General features: G+C 49.1%; 1 protein-coding gene and 1 pseudogene across 1 annotated transcript; both read left to right on the plus strand.

Annotated features, from left to right (window-relative positions):
* Positions 1-18,930: 18,930 nt before the first annotated feature.
* LOC144168892 (uncharacterized) lies at positions 18,931-20,699 on the plus strand (annotated as a pseudogene).
* A 475-nt stretch (positions 20,700-21,174) lies between these two features.
* Positions 21,175-22,466, plus strand: LOC144168893 (uncharacterized). Its single transcript, XM_077697882.1, has one exon. It carries the CDS (start codon positions 21,192-21,194, stop codon positions 22,302-22,304), a length of 1,113 nt encoding a protein of 370 aa, XP_077554008.1. The 5' UTR covers positions 21,175-21,191; the 3' UTR covers positions 22,305-22,466.
* Positions 22,467-22,783: the final 317 nt, after the last annotated feature.

Genomic DNA, 22,783 nt, shown 5'->3' on the forward strand with positions numbered 1-22,783 from the left:
CACTATGGCCGTCCCTACCTATTTGTAACTTTCATCTGTAAGTCTAGATAAAAGGACATCACTGGTGCAGTGTTGCCCGGGCAGAAGTCTCACGACAGACACGACATCATAGCCAGGGTGTTCCATCCCAAGGTGAAAAAATTGGTGTTGCCTGCACAATTATAGATTGTTTGGGACCCGGGCGACTCGTACTCGAGCTCTTCCGAGCGCGAGCACCACGGGGAGCGGCGATGGATGCCCCGGCGCACCGACGCGCGTGGAGCCTGACGACGAGCTACAGCCGGCCGGCGCGGTGCCCTCGCTAGCCAAGATCGAGGGCTTCCCAGACGACTCCGAGGTGAGCCCGAGCCCCCCACCCGAACCGGCCCTCACAGACTTCCCCTCGGGAGATATTGGGACCTCCCCGAGCCCCCCAACGCCCGTGGAACGCACGCCGGGGTACGACGAGCGGCAGCACGCCAAAACCGCAGTGAGGGCGACGCTGCAAATGCTTTGTCGGCAGCTTGAGAACTGCGGAACCTGGACGGGCGTCGGACGGCGCAGGGCGCACGCGGCCAACTGGCCATCGCGCTTGCCGCATTCGTCATCCACGAACTGGACGCCGTCCACATCGAGCAGGAGCGAGGCAGGTGGCGAAACGGCGAGGCGACCAGCGGCACCATGTTTGACGGAGCAGGGGAGGATGTCGCTGTAGCGCGTGTAGCGGCAGCCATTCGGTCCCTCCTTGCGGCTGCAGCGGCGGAGCGCAGCCCGGCCCCGGCGGCGACAGTCGCCGCGCAGCCTGAGGATGTTCCGAGAAACCAGCGAGCCGCCGGCAGCTACGCGGACGCCCTGCGGGAAAATTCCCCGCATTTCCCGAGGGGAAGAATGTGAAAGTGCGAATGCACGAGTTGAATTTGCGCGGTTCGGTAATGTTCGCGAAAGAGAGATCACACACACACACACACAACTACAAAGAAAGAAAGATGCATTTATTCACAGACACCTATTTGTGTTGTCGTTGTACTTGATTGCTAGAGCGGATCTCAGCTTTGAAATTTCGTGTCAGTACTCCTTTAAGCGGGTGCATTAGCCCTTCTCACGCCCGATTCCTGGCCAATCCCCCACGTGGGTATGTGCCATGCACAGACACCTATTTGTGTTGTCGTTGTACTTTATTGCTAGAGCGGATCTCAGCTTTGAAATTTCGTGTCAGTACTCCTTTAAGCGGGTGCATTAGCCCTTCTCACGCCCGATTCCTGGCCAATCCCCCACGTGGGTGTGTGCCATGTCAGCGGCCAGGCAGCGCGCGCCCATCTCCCCCCGTTGCCAAGGAAGACGAGGAGATTCCTGGCCAATCCCCCACGTGGGTATGTGCCATGTCAGCGGCCAGGCAGCGCGCGCCCATCTCCCCCCGTTGCCAAGGAAGACGAGGAGCGCGCGCACCCGCGGCTGTTGCTATGCGGACGGACGGCGGTCGACGGAATTCAAGGTCGCTTATAAAGTGCATTCGCACTTAAAAGCCACGGCAGCGGCCGCGGGGGAAGGGACGGACACCATCACAAGGGAGAAGCGGCAAGGTGGCCAGCGCCCTTCGAGACCCTTCCGATACCGTCAGAGGTGAAAAAATTCCCGTCAGAGCGTGTGAGGATGTGAGAGGCGGCGCTGTGAGCGCTAAGAACTGCCCACGCGAGGACGCGAGCGCAGCGCAGCCTGGCGGCCAGCGGCGGCAGCCGCAACCACACCGCCCAGGACGGCTGGCAGAAGGTAGTGTCGCTTTCTAAACGTCAGTGAGTGGCACGAAGGCTTCGCAACGAGGGGAAAAAGCTTCCCCCACGCCCCACAACCCTCGGGACAGTCCTTTTTCGCCCGAAAGATTTGAGGGCAACGTTCGCGAAGCTGGCGCGCGACGCAATCGCTGGGCAGCTCACGGCGCGGCCTGGCGTGATGGACGTGCGTGTTAACGCGCACCGTAACGTCGTGGCGGCGGACGCGGGCACCGAGGAGGCTATGGAGGTGCTACTGGCCATCACCACCATCTGTGGCATCGACGTGAGCCCGCGAGAGCCGTCGTCGAGCAGCACGGGCGTAATCGTGGTCGACGACATGGCGATCACGGCCGAGGTAGTCGCCTCCAGCCTCGAAACGCCCGTGCCGGTGCAGTCAGCTGTTCGCAGGGGGACTGCAGTATACCTGCGCTTTTCGGCGTCAATCCCCCCTGCGGAGGTAGCACTGCACAAGCTCCGACGGCCGGTGAGAGTGTGCCGACCGCGACCACTGCAGTGCGGCAGGTGTGACAGGCTGGACCACGCCACAGCGAGCTGCAATCGCGAGAGGAGGTGCTGGCGATGCGGGGGTTCCCACCTGAAGGCAGCGTGCAAGGCCGTGAATCCTTAATGCACCAACTGCGGGGCCCCCGCATCTCTCGATAATGATACCATTTTGTGTAATCATGTACACAGATGCACCTTATCAGCCTTGCACTACAATGAGAACACTGGAAGAGAGCAGGCAAAGACTGAGTGGGGACCCGCGCTTTCAAGTGGTATTTCCGAAAGCCAGGAAGGGAGGATACACTGTCGCCGCCACAAAAGTTCCACCCACTTACAGTACGTGACTCCGTGCATATTGCAGTAGCTTGTATTTGTAGCCCATGTGTATAAGCGTTAACCACTACAACCTAGGTTTTTTCCTTTACTGTTTGCTGCAACCTTTTTTTACCTGTATCTGAATTTTTCTTGTTTGTTCAACAGTGCCATGTATTACAAGTATGAGTGCATAATTCGTGTGCCCTAGCATATTCCTTTAATTTGATGCTTTTGTTGTATAACATTTGCTTGGCGAACGTTGTACTTTTGCTGTCATACATGGACCGGCTGATATTGCTTGCCGGCTATCTGGCCCATCTGCAAAGAGCCGTGGACGATCGGTTGAGCGATACCAGTGAAACACCACGCCAACTTCAACCAGTGCTACCGCCTCTGACCAGCTCTGTTGGGCCTGTTGACAAGGCGACAGCAGTGCGGGCTTTCAGAAGCCGCTTTGACTGCTCGTAGGGCAACAATTCCTAGAGGGACCCCTGCAACCTTCTTGCGCTGAAAAGCTTTTCTACCTCTCCTTGCGCATCTGCTTTCAAGGCTTTTCATGGTTCAGCGGGAAGGCTTGTTAAATTTTTGTACAAGTTTAACGCTCCAAAGCTAGACTTGGGCTGAGGGGATCATCTTGGTGGAGGGCAACAGATCCATTTTGGCGACCTGGGGCTTTGATGTGCGCCGAAATCTTGACGCACTGGCGTTTTTTTTTCACTTTTATCTAAAATGCAGCCACCACGGTCAGGATTGAAGCCGCGTACTTGGGTTCCGCATGCCTGAGAGACTGCGGAGGGTCAGCAGCTGATTTTTGTACCCCTTCTTGCTCGTGCTTGTTCACTTGTTTCCCTTTCTTCTTCACCATTGTGTACGCTCAAATTTGTGCTGTAAGCCCAACGCGTGGGGATGTGCGGCCATGTTGAGGTGCACCTCTTGCATGTTCCTTGTTGTAATGCAGGTGTGCTTAGCCCCTGTGGCATCTGCACGTTGCCAGTCTGGTCAAGGGGGGAGTACAGTAGATACAGCTCATCAGCATGCTGGGTGTTTTCGATGGTGATCTCAACAGCTAGCAACTCAACCAGAACAAGATGTAACAGTCTGCAGCTTTCTCGGGGCAACACACCTGTCTTTTGTTAACTTCATGATGTATACATCATCTTGGCTCAATTTTCCGCTGGTGCAACGTCAAAACCACCATAGCTGCCACGACCTTGTGATGAGTCATAATGATGTGAAATAAAGGATGCACATCCTGCATGATGACTTCGTGTTCATTATGACAGTCTCTAGAACGGAAGCAAACCGCACGCTGCACTGTCCCAATCTGCACACTTTTACAGATGGATCACACACGTCGACTGCATCAGGAGCAGCCTCTGTCATTTTGAATGGAGCAGGACATGTGTATACGGTGTGGTCTGGTGTGTCTAACAATTTCGTTTGATGGCGAGGTGATTGCCATGCAACAAACAACTAGTACAGTTTCTCTTGGAAGACAGACCTTCCTGCGCCGTCAGTATCTACTGGACAACCTTTCACTTTTATTAGCTCTTAATTACCCATTTAATCAGTCTGCCACCTTAAATCGCCTAAAAAAGACCCTTTCCCTACTTTGAAGTTTAGTGCGTCTTTCTTATACCACGTGCCAGCTCAAGCTGGTGTGTGGGGGAATGAGCTCGCAGATACTGTCACCCACAGTGCTGCCACAACCGGAGAGGAGGTTCGTGGAAAGTGGTCGAAAACTAGGTTGCGGTCTTTGCTGATAAAGGTCGGTCGCTTGGTGCGGCAGGAGATGAGTATCAACAACTGTGACAGTGAATTATATCGATGCACCCCTAGTGTACTTGACCCCCCTTCCATTTTCTTTCTTTCAAGAAGCTTACTCACCTGATAATCGGACATGGCTGGTTTCCTCATTACTTTCACCGCCTACAACTTGCGTTAAACTGTCAGCACTTATCTGGTACGCCTGCCGATTTAGTGTCGCACTATTTAATGGAATGCTTGAAAACAGCCAGCTACCTTCAGAGGCTTTGTCAGCTCTTCAGATCACCGTTAGAGCCGCCACATCTTACCCACCTTTTGGACAATTTGAGAGCCGTGGATTCTCATGGAGCTTGACGATTTCATTTCTCAAACTATGCTTGAGGTGTGACTATTGTTTTCAGTGACTTGCATCTGAGCCCTGTTGTGCATGTAGTTTTTACCATGCAGCTCTTCGTAGTGTCGGCATTGTCGAGGGGTTTTATTCAGCGTTTTATTTGTATTTGCACTTCCACTTGCTGCACTTCGTGTTGAATTGGATGACCCCTAGTTACGTGCCACCCGTGAACTGCATTCTACAATACTGTGTCCAAGGTCCCAGTGCTTCGTGTGAACACAAATGTGTAAATGTGTGAGATGTGTAGAATGCCGTCTCAGTGCTCACTCATGCCTTCTTTGAGAGTACTGCTCACACTTGTTAAAATGCTTTAAAACCCCACAACTCGGAGTGCTCATTTGTGCTGCAAGTAATGTACATATTATGTTCATAGTTCACTTTTGCAATACACTGTGTAAGTCTTTTGCTATGTTTGTGTGTGATAATTTTATTTCACATGTTTAATTCTATATCTGGGGAGTTGCGTGTAACTTTATGTCATTATGTCATTGCCTTGATTACCTTGGTGTGTGAATTTTTTTTCTCCTCCTGTGTTTATGGGTTCCATCTTCATTTTGCTTCAGAAAAATACTTGTAATATATTGTAATGTTTCACTTAAAAGTTCATTTTTTGTAATCACTGTATGCATAAATTTAGATATAAAAGTAGTGTCGGCATTGCATTAATGTCTGTTTTGTTTTTGTGCATCTCATTCTAGGTCCATTTGGGGCGAGGGCTTTCAATGAAAGAGGCCAAGTTCAACTATATTTTAAGATGCCGAGATGTCCTCAAAGCAGCTAGAGACACCGCCTGGCACTTCTGGTCACCTGCAGAAATGCGAATTCGCTGCCTTACAGGGCAGCGTTGCCGCCGCATGGCGGACAGTGTGGCAAAACTGGCTGCCATGCCAGAAAAGGTCGAGGCAGTAATGAGTGAGTTAAGAAATTTATTGAATTTATTTTCAGTTAGAATATTATTAAACTACAGCGGCAGCTAGCTCATTCAAACTTCATTACTTTTAATTTATGGATAATTCAAACAATATGATTTGGTCCAGCCAAGCTTCATAGAAGTCTATGTCTACAAAAAGCCCAGTCATTTGAACATAAGCTCAAACTACGTACCACCACCCCAGTGGCTTGGTTCCTAGTACAGGGCCAGACAAACACACCTGCAGCCTACACAGAAGGCTGCATCACCTCCAACATGTAGAGCGAAACTGAATTCAAGTAAAACCAATTCAGAACTATCATAGCAGACCTTTTAGGGGATGTATTCTTTGTGAATTGCATTGATGTGTATGAGAGTGCAGTGGTCTATTGTGCGGTGGTGAATGAGGGCATCATTTACGAAGGCTTGACGTTGGGATACATGGATGCACATTACTGGCACTAAAAAAAGAGCGCAAAGACGAGGACGGAAGTGACAAGCTAGCAGAGGTCGTGTAGATTGAATGCCTATTGTCTCTTATTAGGTTTTGAAGAATTTGAAGGGGACACCTTCCGCTATAATTTCGCTTCTTCGAGCAAGAACTGCAGGCTGTGAATAAACGCAGCCTGATAGTGTTAAATTCTCATAGGCATGCACATATTTTGTTTTTATGTCTGTCACAGATGTTTTTCATAAAGTTGTGGGCGACAACCCCAGTGATGTGCCACCATCAAAGCGGGTGGCCCTGGGCGAAAGGCCATCCAGGACCTGTTTGCTGATACTGCCCGCACCAGCCGTGCAAAGGCTCCAGCAATGCATCCAGCGATGTAGATGCACATCATGTTAGTTGCCGTAGATCTGGTCAGCGTGCAGTAAACATTTCATGCTGAACTTCTTTCTAGACGTGCATGTGAAATTTTTCCCTAGTGGCTGGCCCTGCTGCCACTGCTTAGAGGGGCACACTGGCCTAGCTGGGCCGATCGGCCTGGCGAGGCCAGTGCCTTGGGGCTAGTGTCCCTAGTGAGGCCACTTTCTCTAGTCTCTCTAGTGAGCCTAGTGTCAATAGTGATTCAATATTCAATAGTGTCAATAGTCAATAGTGTCAATAGTGATAGCGACGTAGCTTTAAATATTAACATCCCGATATCAAAGCGGTTTTTAACCATGCGTGGAAACAGTACAAGGCGACAGGCCCCGTAACTAGCAAACGTGTTCTGACAACTTGAGGGGAGTTTGTGAGTCTCGTAGTGCATTTTATCAATTTAAGAGCACTCTACACGTTGTACAGGTCGCCCAGCATACGCAATGACTGAGGAAGACCCAGACTAGGCGCTGTCGCTGCATATGGGGCACGGGCCAGCGGCAAATGCCGAGCACTCTCTGTCCAGGTATGTCAGTGTTTCTGTTATGGCATATGCTAAGATGGTGTCAGTGATGAACTTAGTTTGATTCATAGGCTTGGTTTCATTTCGTTGGTTTCAAGCTCTTTGTTGGATTCTTCTTACCCATGAAACTTGCGATAACACAGCTCACTGTGTCTGCGTGATGGAAAACAAATACGGGAGGACACAGTGGGGTTTCTCATCACCGTTTCGCGCAAGTAATACAATGCGAGTACCCTCGCCAGTTTCCTCCTGCGTCATTTTTTGCTACGCTTTATGGCTGGTTCGTATTTCCCCTCTTGAAAATTTTTTTTCTTTGTCTCCCTAGAGCCAATGACCAATCTGACACCTTGATTTAGGGGTCATCGAAGAGGTTTCTCATTCTTTTTTCAGGCTTCTTGGTAGAAATTCGCTAGTAATTAGGTATGGCAGTATGCAGCCAAAATGTGTGTTTATAGGTGCAACAGGCCGCTGCAAAGGTCGAAAAAAAGCAAGGCCCCCAACAGCCTGTAAGTGACAAGCACACATGCCTGCAGATGCTGTTATGAGCCACCACAACCATGCCAGGGAGAGTGCTACCCCTACTGACGAAGACATGCCAGTGCTGCACCAAGAGGGATGTGTGTTGCTGAGGGCCAGGGAGCACAAAGGCAGCAAGAGTGCAGTGCTGTCGGTATGTTTTCCGTGGCCCCACTTGTTAGGTCTACTATGAGTTAGCTTAATGTAAATCATTGCTACCAGGTCTATACACCAGTGAACATTACGTCATGAATTCAAAATTTAGGGCTTTTTCAGAGAAAGCCCGCTTCGGACAAACAACCGACCTCACAATGCTGGATATCAAACTATTTGAAGAAGAGAACTGCCGCCTCCTTGTGGACACAAAAAACAAGCTGAGCACGCATATGCTGATCGAGGACTCTTTGAAAGAGAGAACAGGCACAGTCCAATTTTATACAGGACTGCCCAGATTTACTATCTTGACTGCACTCTACACTCTTTTGGAAGTAAGCATGTCTCACACTAAATGCCCTCACAAAGTTTCACGAGATGATCATCTTCCTGATTTGCCTCCGGCTCAACAACGTGCCCCTCCAAGACTTAGCCTACAGGTGCTTGATCTGTAAACTTGTTTGTTATGGTGTGCTAAAACTGTTACTTGCAGGTTTCACATCTCCGAGGCCATGGTATCAAGAGCGGTCAACAAGTGGCTGGTTGTTGCCTTTGTGCAGCTGCGATGAGCCAAGTGGCCAGAGCGACACACCTCCAGTCGATCATGCCAATGGCCTTCCACAGAGCTTTTGGGATCCAGGTGGCTGTTATACTAAACTGTTTTCTTTATAAAGCGCCCTTCTTCTATGCTACCATGTTCGCAGACTTGGTCCAAATACAAAAATCATAACACCGTTAAGTTCCACATTGCCATTGCACCCCAGGGGGTTACGATGTTTATTCCTGTGGGTGGTGTGGCCACACAAGTGATAAAGTCAGAACTTCAACCACGCAACGCCCAACCTATCAAAATTATTGATGCGGTGAATTCGAAACTTGCTGCACTGGAAGAAATCGAAACTGATACCTTGAAAGCCACTGTGCGGCACTCTTGACGTGGTGAATATTGTTTTTGCGTGTGGCTGCTTCCAAATCTTGACACCAGGGGCCTCCGAGGTACCTCTTGAAAGATGGCAGCCGCCAGCAATGTGCACGGTGGAATACCGTGCCAATCTTTCTACTCCAGAAAAGGTAAGCTATTGTTTATGGACTGCAGTGGGTGTATCCATGTTTTTCTCTGTACGTTTGCGGATCTCCCGACACAATTTTCTGTGATGCAGAGCAGTTTCCTCCAGCATGACGCCATGTGGAATTTATGGGTATCATATGTGACACAGTGCGCGTTCCTTTAGCCTTGTTTTTACTTTGGGATTCACGCCATTGTGATGTGTGTGCTTTGAGTGCACAAACTTTCTCGTGCTGTGTTTCCATTGAGAAGGCGTCTTGTTTATGTGACGCATTCTACCCATTCAAGACAATCTTTTTTTCTTTTTAGATGGCCCTATCAGAGGCGCCCTCAAGCGTGTCGCACCTGGGGACGATGTGAGTGACTTCAGCGACCTCTCTAGCAACGATGACAAGGAGTGGACCGCAACTAATCACTATGCCCCTGGTCACTCAAGTGACGCCGATGAGGCGGAGAACTTCAATGGCTCTGTTGCCGCGTCATCTTCCCCTCCTGGATGAAACTGGTGAAAAGGCCTTGTTCGAGTTTGCTCATCCGGACTTTTCGGGGACGTTTACCGATCCAGATGACCTTGAAACTCCAATGATGCTTCCCAAACGTCTTCTTACACATGATATTGTCACGAAGCCAAAGACGATGCAGTTGTCTTCAAGGAAAACACGTGTACTGGAGCTAACTTGTGCTCCCCTAACAACTCAAAGAATACACAGGCAGCGAAGCAGCAGTCAACGAAGTGACGTGCGTAGGCAAGTGTCAGCGACTCGAGTGCCACTGCATCTGCTCTGCGGTTATTTATCTCTCTGCGCTAGGGCTTCTCAAACAGTCGAATTGCATCCAGAACACTGTAAATCATACAAGATCATTTTAGGCTGGTGACATTAGTTCGCGACACACTCTCTATCAAAGGAGATAACGCGTGCAGCATAAGGAATAGAACATGCGGTTCACTTTGCGCACGGATAACAGATATAGCATAGCCCAGTGCAGCTGGTCAGCATTAACAACACATAAACAAACAAACCCAAAACATAGTTTGTGGCAATATAGTCATAAGGGTTCAAAACTTGTGAACCGCTGGCGCTTGTCATACATCTCCCCGTTGTTAAGCGTAAAGAAAACTGTAGGTACATTTGCGGCAAAATATACGTAATACACCTGTTGCAAAAAGGCGTCGACCCTGTGCGCCGCTGACAACACTGCGCACCGCAGCCATAGTGGAAGAAAGTCCTTCCTCTCTCTCACGGTCGCTCTGCGTTGCTCTGCATGAGTTAGCAGCATGGCAAGTGCGAGCAAAGCGATTGTTTTTGCCATCACCGGCTGGGAAAACAATTTATCTTGCGTATCTCCACTGAGGGCGGACAAGCTCAGAGAGTTTTACGCAAGCAGATCGATGACAGAATGCTGCCTCGAAAGGAGCTATAACTTCAGCGTCGAGCCGTACGTGCTCCCCTCAACGTTGAAGACGAACAACTCCCAACGAAGGTACGACTTTTTTTCTTTGCCTTTGCGACTTTCTTTTGGCCGCTGGTGCATAAGTGCACATGAAAGTTTGTACAACATCATTGTTTAACACATCCCGGGCAAGTGTGGTAGAACGAAGGGTCCCCGTCCAGCCACCTTTTTGCTCGTCCCGTGTTTGTAGCACGACTACTTCAGCTTTCCTAGGCGCGCCGTAGAAAACTTTGTAAACCATGAGCAGCTGGTCGACAGAAGGAAAAGACGCGAGACTTACTCGCGCTTCTACACCAGCGGCGAGGTCAATTCTCGAGGGTGCTTGCACTGTGCAAAGCTGAGTACGTACATACCTACGTGAGCAGGACAGTCATGCAGTACCGAAACAGTTGCTTCCCGCATTTAGCAAGGATGTTTTACCAAAACCACTTGCTGAGTCTCCCGTTTCGTGTGCGCCAGCCTTGATACGAGGTGAAAGCACTCGGCTCGCTCATTCCAGTGCGAAAGCATCAGCTGTAGAGCCAACAGAACTACTGTCTTTGATCAGCTCCGCGGAAATGGTTATTGGTGGGGGATCGTAGCAGTTGGGCAGGAGAATAAGAATGCGAAGGCAGAGAGGTGGGGGAGGGGGCAAATCAGAGGTAGAAAATTGGCGGGTGCAGCATTAAAAACACACCTCCATTAATAAATGATGTATGGGTGGTGGTGGTGAGTGTTGCAGCGTCTGTGTTTGTACTGGTTGTATTATTTGCAGCATATAAAAGTTGCTACAAGTCACCACATTCTGAACACTTCTTTTCAGCAATGAACTTGTGTTCGTTCGAGCACAGTGCCATCGGAGCAAGAAGAAGAACACTTCGCCATATACTATTCTAGCGGCAATTGGCCAGCACGGCGAAGTTGTTGATGGCAACTGTGAATGCCCTGATGGGAAGGTTGCCTGCCACCATTTAATAGGCATGCTGTGGACGGTCGCCCTTTTGCTATCGACGGGCTTCAGAGAAGCGCCCCTGCACATGGCTTGCACCAATTTGCTACAGCAGTGGAGAGAGCCACGTGGCAGTGCCGTAACGGGGAGCTCCATCCAAGGGATTGACTGGCGGAGCCTGAGGGAAGGCGGCCTGAGTGTTCCCAAGCTCGAGGCCTGAGTGTTCCCCATTTTGGTTAAGTGGCCTAAGGAGAAGGCATGGGACGTTTACCCTGTCAGGGCACGCGTCGACGCAAGCGTGGGCCTGCAACTTTTGTCAGATAAAACGGCCATTAAGACTTGGCGGGGAAGGAAAGTGATGGTCATTTGGAAAGAAGGTTAACCGGCGGCAGAAGCGCAGCTCCTGGGCTTTGGTAAGTGTCAAACATAATGTCAATGTGTTCGTTTTGTCGGTCATGTTTTGGAGCCCTGTTTTCTAATTATCTTTTAATGTGTAGGCTCAGTGCGCCAAATGGAGCGTCTTCGGACGAAAACTGGAACGCATACCGACATGTCGGAGACAGCGACGGTGAATCAGACGACGAGCCGGACGGCAACGGGGCCGACATGCTGGAGGAAAAGCGCAAGGTATAGATCGTGGGATTCCAACAGTAAAGCGTCGGGTTGAAAAATGGCCTACACGGGCTTGATTAAACTTACACTCGTACCAGGAAGTCGGAAGATTCCTACCCGTTATGACATTATTCATAATATTTTATATCGGTTAGTACTAGAATTAGTAACCTGTACACTAAATGCCGGTTTTCCTGTTCCACGACTGAAACAGTACTGTCTGCGAAAGAAATGCACGGTCCAGGCGTAAGTTTTCTCGGCTAACACTTGCAGGCACAGGGCTAAAAAATACCGCACTATGCGGGCATTTGTATCCGTAAACATTGCACTTGTCATTACCAATACCAGTGCTCGAAATTTTATTGCACGTGCACTAAAATATTCTTATAGGTTTTAACTTTACTGGTCTCCTGTGCCTAGATAATAACTATTTTGTGTGACTTGGAAGAATATGCGGAAGCCTGTTGCATCTGATTGTGAAGTCATTGCCATTCAACTGTTTTTTTTTCTCTGATGTACAGTGTGCGCCAGGATTGCCGAGGGCAAGCAAGTGCACGGGTTCGGAGCGTGCTGGTGGCATCTGGTGATAGCTGCTGGGTTGGAATAGCTTGCCATTGCACATGCGTAGATCTCAGACAGCGTCAGGCTGGTCGTCGCTTCGCATGTGCTGCTCTAATTTGCTGATGCCACCACCCTCGAGGGGTTTTTGTCTTCTACAGAGATAGAGCCGTGAGCATTGACAAGCCAGACAGATGCGTTGTTTCTTCTAAGTCTCACATTTAGCAAATGAAAAGCACGCAACAAGAATTGACTGCACCAGTTTCCGCTGAACCTTTGGTGCGATTACGTCACGGCTGCGCTGATAATGAATCACTTCAAATTACGCACTTACACACGTGTCACCGCCTACAGAACAGAAGCGCCCCTTGCAGGGGTGGCATTTGTAAGTTCGAGTGGCCCATGCTAAGAGACGACCGGCGCAGGACTGTCTGAGATTCACGCACACACCATGACAAGCTATCTACATCCCAGCTGCTATCTGCAGATGTCGCCACCATGCTCCGAAGCCGCGCGCTTGCTTTCCCTAGACAAGCCTGGCGCGACTGTACTGAACCCTAGGCAATCAGCACAGTTTTGTTAAACCAGAATCAAGCGATCTAGCAAAAATCTGCAGGCCTTAGTGACAACCTTTTTTTGTCGCAGTTACCGTATGTTGCTAGCAAAACCCAACTGGCACGTTTGCACCTTAACGCTGTGAATCGTTAAAAAAATAAAAAATGTATCAATGCAGGGTGTTTGCAGCTGTGGAACAGCACAAAAACTTGCCATGCTCGAAGAAAAGATCCAGAGCCTAGAAAGGGACCTAGAAGAGGCACAACACAACAGCACTAAGGAGCTTTGTTTCAGCTCGTTGCATCATTGTCTTTGCAACATCCATAGTAATGTGGTGTTGCATGGGCAAATATGTTTTGCTGCTGCACATAGTGGTTTGGTGGCTCAGAAGACTGCTAAGCACAAAAACATCGCGCCCATATTGTGCCAGTTCGAACTCGGAAAGCATGTTGAGATTCACACAGACGCTTGCGACTACGGCATTGGCGCCATCCTCATCCAGAAGGAGGACAAACAAGAGCGTGTCATCACATACGCAAGTCGCCAACTCAACAAGGCCGACCTTAACTACAGCACCACTGAGAAAGAATGCCTGGCTGTCGTGTATGCCTGCGCACAATTCCGACTGTATGTGTTTGGGAGCCCATTCACGGTTGTCATGGATCAGGCAACCTTGGCGTGGCTGATGGGGGGTGTAAAATGCAAATGGGCCATGAGGTGGTCACTGCTACTTCAGGAATTCGACATTGCGCTTTGCACCGACCCGGCCTGAAAAATGGGAATGCCGACAACTTTCCCGCTGCCTTATGAGCCGGCACGTGCCAGTGAAGAACCTTTTTACCGCTGCTCGTGCTGGATCGTGTAAACGTCGGGAAAATGCAGAGAGGACGCTTAGATGAATGAAATGATAGAGCACCTTGAACAGCCGAGTCCATCAGCTGCCAGGAAACTAAAGAGGTCTGCACGCTGTTTTCGGCTAAACAACGGGATGCTCTTTAGGAGGGCCAAGGGATTCGAAGAGGAGCGGGCAGCAGTCGTCATTTCCAGGTGTTTTAGGCGCGAGGTTCTAAGGCACTGTCACGACGTAACGGCGGGCCACCTCGGTGTCAGGCGCACATGGAAAAAAGTACACAACCACTACTTTTGGCCAAAAACGTTTTCGCGAGTGTCGAAGTACGCCCTCTCGTGCCCTGACTATCAAACCTGAAAGTCAATGCCTGGAAAGCCAGCGGGATTTCTGCAGCCCATTCCACCGGCTGGACAACCGTTCCAACGGATTGGCATGGACTACTTGGGCCCATTCACCAAGAGTAGAAGCAGAAACCGCTATGTGCCGGTGATGACCGACTACCATACCAAATGGGTCGAAGCGGTAGCTTGCCCAGCTGCTTCCACCGCGAAAGCCGCCAAGGGGTTTGTCGAACAGGTTGTATTACATTACGGGATGCCGGAAACCATCATCAGTGATCGAGGACAGCACTGCGTCGGCAAGCTCGCTGAGGAAACCTTCCGTCTCATGGGCATGAATGATGTCACCACCACAGCTTACCACCCACAAGCGAACGGGCTGTGCGAACGTTTCAACCATACGTTGGCCGACACACTCAGCATGTACGTGTCATTGCACCATCGTGACTGGGACGAATTTCTCTTCTACGCACTCTTCGCCTACAATTCCTCGCAGCATGAGATGACGGGGTTCACACCTTTTTTCCTCCTCAATGGACACGAGCCCATGCTGCTGATCAACGCGACCTTGCGAGCACAAGACGGAGACCGCAACACGCTGGTCACCTACAAAATCGCTTGCCATCTCCGACAGGCGTGCTGGCTTGTGTCCAAACGAGAAAGAAATCAGCAACAGCGGAACAAGGAAAGGTACAACGCAACTCGACGAAGTGCAGACTTCCACCCCCCCGGGACTTGGTGTATGTTTAGACGCCCTCGAGGTCGAGGGGATAGACTCCAACACTGCTGCTTCGCTACCATGGCCCTACCAACTCGTCCGGCAGACCGGAGATAACTGGGAAATCGTCAACCGCACCGGCCACAAGCATGGCATCGTTAACGTTGTGCGTTTGAAAATGTGCCACAACCTCTTACTCTCAGAATATAACGCGGACGACGAGGCAGCAGTGAGTGATTGCGAGCGTCATACGCGTGCTCCCCAGTGTGTTTCCCCTGCAGCCCCAGAGTGCCCCAGTGTTCCTGCAGCGAGAATTGCCGGAACTGATATTCAAGCCACAAGGCAGAACTTTGATATGTCAGACACTGAAGACGTGCAGTGATCAACAACTCGTGACCTATGACAGTGACACTGAAGTGTATTACAGTGAGTGCAAAGGAGACGATACAGTGAACTAGCAGTGCGGCAGGGGTTGTGCGATTCTGTGTTGTGACATGTCTGGTTAACAGTTTGCCCTTTTAATCCCCTAATTTGTTCCTCATTGCCTCATTTTATTTTGCATACCGGGTTGTCCTCATTCAATGCGTTTCTGACCCAAGACATGTTTACCTTTTTATTTTGTGGGGCTTTCACGCGGACTATTGGGGTTGTACGTATGTGTATTGGTCAGTGTATTGGGGTTGTACTACTGCATATTCTTACCAGGCATTTACTCAAGGGCGGTCTCATGAAGCTATTTTGTATTCCATTTTACTTTACTTTCCAGGTATGCAAGTGGTTTTACTATTCTGCGATTTGTTTTGCAATTACTTTGCGTGCGTGATTAGGTCCCTCTGTGTGGGTCTCGTTCACAGGTGTTTGTGTTTAGTTACTTTTATCTGTTATTTCAAAGCCTCTGGAGTTTGTGGTTCGTAAGAGTTGGGGCACTCTTTTTTCTGGAGAAGAAGGTGTCGCGAAGCCCCGTTCAGTTTGCTTTTTCTATTTTGTAGCCTCCGTCGCCAAGCCCTGTTTTTTTCTAAGAAAGGCATGCGGCATGCGGGCGGACCGACTGGAAGACGCGGCTGTTAAAGGGGACCATCGGCCCAACTTGGGTTTCGGTACGGCCACAGCGTTCCATTCCCCCACGGCGTGTGCGCTGATCACTTTCGGGCTACGGGTCCTCAGTGTAGTTCAGAGGAACTTTCTGTCTTTTACACTGTTTACGTTAGTGTGTTTTGTCTGAATTACTTTCTCTATGTCAATATTTCTCCACGCACCTGTTTTCGGGTTCAAAACTTGCGTCTATGTTTGATTGGTTCTTTTCCCTTTGGCGGGAACATGGCTGATTGGTGTTTACAAGCGTCTCCCCGATTGGCTGCAGAAAGTGGGGCCAGAATGTGCTGTTTTTCCCACAAGTCCGCATGAACCAAATATAAACCCCCTCCGCCGGGTTCACGGCGCAAGGCCTGTGCCAGGACTCACTTCAGAAACTCTGCTGCCTGTAGTCGTGCCCTTTTGTTGCGAGACCGCTAACCAGTCAGCCATGTCCCGTTAAGTACTCCTGTTCTCCTGACTGTTTTTCTCATTCGATGTAATAAGTGTATTCGTTCAAATTTGTAAGTGTTAAAGATCAGTAAATGTCACCAGTAACGTAAATCAGTTAACCTTAAACTTTTTTTGACGTTTCGACTTCTTCACTGTGATCACCATGCTACCGTAGTGGCAGTTACATTGGGCGAATTTCGCAGTTACAGTATTGTGCCCGGCGATACTTTAGCATTTCAATCCATTCTAATCCGGGATGCCCACACTGTGATCATCCATTTGCGGATACTTTCCACATGGTGTGGGCATGCCCATCTGACCTGGCAGTCCCCCCCCCAATCACGTCCCCTCCCCCCCTATCCGTGAGAGCTGGAAGGCTGCCGTGCTCGGCTGCTCAGCCTTGGCGGTCCAAAGAGCGTTCGTGGCCAGGGCGTGCACCGCCGCGGAAGCCGCAGGTGTCCCGGACTAGGGACTCGTCCTAGAGTTTGTACAGGGTCGGCCCTTAAGGGAGCCATGAAGACAAAACACAAGTTTGGTTCATTCAAAAGATGGCCTCGGAATCATACTGACACCAGTTTCAACGTTCATCATCATCATCATCATCATCAGCCTATCTACGCCCACTGCAGGGCAAAGGCCTCTCCCATTATTCTCCAATTACCTCGGTCCTGTGCCAACTGTGAACAATTTATCCCCGCAAACTTCTTAATCTCATCTGCCCATCTAACTTTCTGCCGCCCCCTGCAATGCTTGCCTTCTCTAGGGATCCACTCTGTTACCCTTAATGACCAGCGGTTATCTTGCCTTCGCATGACATGCCCTGCCCACGTCCATTTCTTCTTCTTAATCTCTACTAATATGTCCTTAACACGTGTTTGTTCCCTGACCCACTCCACTCTCTTCTTGTCCCTTAATGTTACACTTATCATTTTACGCTCCATTGCCCGCTGAGTCGTTCTCAATTTAAGTTGAACCCTCTTAGTGAGCCTCCAAGTTTCTGCCCCATAGGTGAGTATCGGTAAGATGCAGCTGTCATACACTTTCTTCTTCAGCGACAATGGTAGGCTGCTATTCATTATCTGAGAATGCCTGCCATATGCACCCCACCCCATTCTGATCTTTTTAATTATCTCTGCCTCATGGTTGGGATCTGCGGTCACAACTTGGCCTAAGTGGATATATTCACTTACCACTTCCACGGCCTTGCCACCTATCTCAAACTGCTGTGCTGTCTCGGGGTTATTGATCATTACTGTAGTTTTCTGCATATTAATTTTCAGGCCCACGGTTCTACTCTATTCGTCCAGTGCGGAAAGCATGCTTTGCAATTCGTCCCCCGAGTTACTTAGCAAGGCAATGTCATCAGCAAATCTGAGGTTACTGAGGTATTCTCCATTAACCCTTACTGCCACCTGTTCCCAATCTAACGTTCTGAATACTTCTTGTAAACATGCTGTGAATAACATTGGAGAGATTGTGTCTCCTTGTCTGACACCCTTCCCGATAGGTATTTTACTGCTCTCCTTATGGAGGATGATGGTAGCTGTGGACCCATTGTAGATATCCTCTAGTATTCTTACATAATGCTCATCTACCCCCTGGTTCCTTAATGCCTGAATGACTGCTAGGGTTTCGATCGAGTCAAATGCTTTTTCATAATCTATGAATGCTATATATAGGGGTTCAGTATACTCCGCGCACTTCTCTATCACCTGATTGATCGTGTGAATATGGTCCATTGTTGAATAGCCTTTACGGAACCCTGCATGTTCTTTAGGTTGACTGAAATTTAAGGTTACAGAAATTCTGTTAGCGATTACCTTGGTAAGTACCTTGTAGACGACTGACAGTAAGCTGATCGGCCTGTAATTTTTCAAGTGCTTCATGTCACCTTTCTTATGGATTAGGATGATGTTAATTGGTGTATTCATGGGAGGTTGTGGCCGTTACTACACCAGGGTGGCCAATCCTGCTCTGGTGAGGGAGTGCATTACTGGCAATGGTCGCCGGGGTCAGGCCGCACCCCAAGCCCCTTTGTGCAATTCCATCAATACGCGGATTTTTTTTTTAATCCGGTGGGAATTGTCCGGCTCCGGGATTCGAACCACGGTCCTTCTGCACGCGAGGCAGATGCTCTACCTCTACGCCATTGCTGCACCAGTCTTCCTCAGTCTTCGCCAAATGCCTACTTTTCTTCCAGGACAACTCGGGCAGCACCCGGTCAACGGTATGCTGTCGGTGCGGGTTGGCGAGTGAGTACGGCAATTTAACGAAGCCTGATTTCCTTGTCGAGCTTTCCGAGTACAGCACACATACGGCGACGCCCGTCTTCGGGTCGCGAGACGGGCGGTAGCGACAGTGACAGCCGGTGTCATGAGCAGAGTAGCTGCGAGGCGCACTGCACGGAATTAACGGAGTCTCGGTAGGGGGGCCGATTTCTCGACGCCTGCGTGGCGCCAGCCGAATATGATAATACGGACATTGAGCTGCGCTTAAGCTCAATCTATTTGTTCACGTTTTGCTACAGCGCGACACGAAACGTACACTTGAAAGCAACAAAACAAGTAGAACCGACCACAGAGATAAATTTGCAATTACCTGCCAGCAGCAGCACCTGCGCCGGGTATAGCCCCGTGTTTTCTGGCACTTCTTCGTCTTTCCAGAAAGTAGAATATACTTTGCCTCCGTCAAAATCGTTTTCGTCGGCAGGGTGGAAGTCCTTGATATCATCGACCGGAACTACATACGGCTATTTTGCGTATTCGTTAAGAAAACGAACGAGCGCAAACATCATTGTCGTCGTGAAGCACGTCTTCAAATGAGTCACCATGCTCTGCGCAATGGCTGCAGCGCCAACTTGGATTGGATTGAACATGCCAGTTGGAATTAAAAATTACCAAAAAACAGTGGTACTAAATAAATTATTTTAATTTGCCATAATTTCAGTCGAGCGCTGAAACGTTAAAGTTACATTTATAAAGTTTAGGCACGATTGCGTACTATCAAAATTTATTATCATCAACGTTTGCGACGTCAGCATTGTCATAATGGCGCGTGCAAGTGTACTATTGTGTGGTCGCAGTTGACAACAGGGATATTGGTAGACTTCAGTCTGCTTCAGTGTTCAATTGCTGTAAGTTGGAAATGAAAAGATTGTTTTTACTTTTGTCGTGGTAGCTACCGTTGTCTTTGCAAGTGAAACAAGCCATTGGTTACAAGCGCGGCGCACAATGAACACAGACAGACACAAAACGCGTAAGCGCTATCTGGAACCCGACGCTTGTGATGAGCCCCTGCCAAGGTCAGCGTTATTTGAACTAAAGAAGACAGTAGCGGCTCGTGCAAGCATAACCCATCAAGCTTCAAATGCCATTGCCAGCCCGGCGGCTAAAAGTCGCGGTGCGCCAGCGCCCGAAAATGGGAGCGACGAAGGTGCCGTACCGGCCGGCCATTCAGAATCAGCACCTCACTGCAATTTGCCTTCCTTACTAGAGGATGATGAATGGCCTGGCGATGATCTCAATGCCGAAAATGATTCTGAGACCGCCGTGGGTGATCACAATGAGCAGCAATCCTCGACGGCCACTGACGCATTCAACTGCTCTCCCTTTCAGTTAGAATTTGTGAAGCCTGTTGGAAATGGAACCTCCTTGTCGGTGGGAGACGTGCTTGTTCTTGCAATGGACCTCGCCATAAAGCATGGCTTGACCTGGGAAGCTATTGAAGACCTTTTAAAGTTCAGTAATGTGCTTTTGGGAAAACGTGTGCTACCGGAGAGCAAATATCTGTTCAGAAAGTTTTGTGGTGCTTCACCAGATGAGATGGAGTTCTATTTCTATTGCCCAGTCTGTGAAAGGCTGCTCGCAAAGAGTGGAGGAAGCTTGTCTTAGCATAACAAGGTGTCAGGCACATGTGGCCAGCAGCACAATGGCCGCCGGTTGATGGCAAATGGGAATTTTTTTGTTAGTCTCCCTCTGAAAAAGCAGCTGGCCAATCTCCTTGAAGACAGTACTGTGAGTGAGCAGCTCTTCAGGTCACTGAACGCTTCACAGCCACCCAGCAACACTGGCGTATCTGACATCATGGGTGGTGCATTTTACAAGCACCAACGTGAAAAGCTGAACTGCGAGAAACAGGACTTCACAGTGACTGTGAATACAGACGGAAGCCCTATGTTCAAGTCGTCTAGCTACTCGATCTGGCCTGTACATTTGATGCTGAACGAGTTGCCACCGCACTTGCGCTGGAGCAACATCGTTTGTGCCCTACTTTGGTATGGCAGCAAGCACCCAAATATGACCCTACTGCTTCAGGCCTTTGCTGACAAAATGAAGGAGCTGTCAACAGAAGGAATATCGTGGTCTGCCAGTGGAAAACTGCTACATTCAAAGGTACGTCTGCACTGAACTATTACTTACGAGAATTCATTTATAGTAAGGAATTGCAGGAAAATAATTGCATTTGTTACTTCGAATTGGACTGTTAAAACTTTATGAAGGCATGCATGTAGTTAGAGTTCATCGTGATTGTAATGCGCATGAGGAAAGAAATCAAACCGAGCTGTTTGCAATTTTGCGGTAACAGTTTTTGTATCTGCTGCCAAAAAAAGTTTACCATGACCTTTAATACATTATTTCAAGTTGATATGCTATATTCTTTTTGTAGGTCTACTGCATAACCAGTGTGGCAGATGCTCCAGCGAGGGCCTTCAGGCAAATTGTCATGCAATATAATGGATAATATGGCTGTTCGTGGTGTCTGCACCCCGGAAAATACGTTGAAGGTACAGTCAGCACTGTCTTAAAATCATTGCAATGGATTGCTAAAGAAAGCACTTTTGTGCAGCTTGTGTCAAGTATCCAGTGGGAGAAGTGTTCGACGACAAAACAGAGGATGGTATGCTGGATGACATGAGGACTGCAGCATCTCTAAATCGCACTATCAGTGGTGTAAAAGGACCATCACCCCTGATTAACGTTGCTGGCTTCGACATAGTGCGGAGTTTCCGACCAGATTACATGCATAGCGTGCTTCTGGGTGTGTCTCGTCAGCTCACCGACATGTGGTTTTCGGATACTAGGACTGACTATTATATCGGGACCGCACTAGCAGAAGTGGACAGTCGCCTCCTCGGACAAAGGCCACATGCAAGCTTCACCCGAACTCCAAGATCGCTGAAGCTTCGTAAATTCTGGAAGGCATCGGAGTGGGAGTCATGGTTGCTCTATTACTGCCTTCCATGCTTGGAAGACATCTTGCCCGTGCAGTTTTTCAGTCACTTTGCACTTTTGGTGTCAGCTGTATACTGCCTGCTGAAGAGCCACGTTTCTATGGAGGACAGCGACCAAAGCACAAAGGACATCGCAGAATTTGTCAATATGATGCAATATCATTATGGGGAGCCAGAAATGACATCAAATGTGCACACATTGCTGCACATGCCAAAGAGTGTGCTCTTGCATGGGCCACTATGGGCAATTTCGTGCTATGAGTTTGAGAACAACATGGGGAACTTGCTAAAGCTAGTTTCTTCGTCAAATGGGGTCCCCTTTCAAATTATTTCGCGCATCCTCATGATGAACAACTTTCAGAAGTTGCTGAGTAGAGCTTCAGAAGAAGTGAGAGAGTTGTGCCTCAACAGGGAGCCCCAGCACGTGGGAACCAAACTTCTTGGAAATCCTCAGCCACCTTCTCAGGACCTCGTGAACTATGTTGAGGAAAATGTTGCAGGTGTGGAGCTAGTTCAAGAGTATGATCGGTTGTGTGTGGAAGGGTGTGTTGTGCACAGTGAACAATACAAGCCTGGTTTAAAGCGCGACTCGACTGCAGTGAAGGTGGGAGACAGTTATGCAAAAGTTGAGCATATTGTCAATGTTCTAAAGGTTGATGGGAGTTCAGAGGTGTTCATAGTTGAACCCACTCGTTCATTTCCCCCAACAGAACCTATGACGTCATACCAGCCTGCTCTGAGATTGGCGGAGGCCGACAAAAGCAAACGCAAATTAGGCTGAGCTTATAAACTTGCAGAACGAGCTATTTGTGCTTAAATTCAGGGCTCACTTTTTTTAAAGCAATAAGAATGGTGGGACAAACGGACAAACAGTGGAAGTTACGAAAGCACATGTACACGTAGAAGTACTGATGCATACTGCCGTTGGTACTGAGCACACTATGCTTGATTTACTGCACAGCACTGCGGGGCTTTGGGGTTGTCTCAGATGACACTGGCCGATTGACACAAGCACCGGTGTCTTACATGACAATATTTGTGGAGCGAGCACGAGGTTTCACGCAACAAGCCAGCTTTAAATATGGTAAAAAAAACCAAAGGCAGAAAACAGCTTGCCACGTTATGGTGGCGCCATCTAGGTTCAGTAACGTAAACAAAAGGGTGAATACCTCAATGCCAAAGCCGCCGTACAGGGTGGAGACACCCTTTGAACGGCCCCGTACCACTGCAATTGGGTCAACATGCTCAACGCGTTGTTCT

Source organism: Haemaphysalis longicornis, unplaced genomic scaffold, assembly GCF_048455015.1.
Source record: "Haemaphysalis longicornis isolate Haplotype H1 unplaced genomic scaffold, Haemaphysalis longicornis Haplotype H1 scaffold_2, whole genome shotgun sequence".
Taxonomy (NCBI): Eukaryota; Metazoa; Arthropoda; class Arachnida; order Ixodida; family Ixodidae; genus Haemaphysalis; species Haemaphysalis longicornis.

What these genes read in the sequence shown, in the direction of transcription:
- LOC144168893 (XM_077697882.1), top strand. Translation starts at nt 21,192, where the DNA reads ATGCTGGATGACATGAGGACTGCAGCATCTCTAAATCGCACTATCAGT.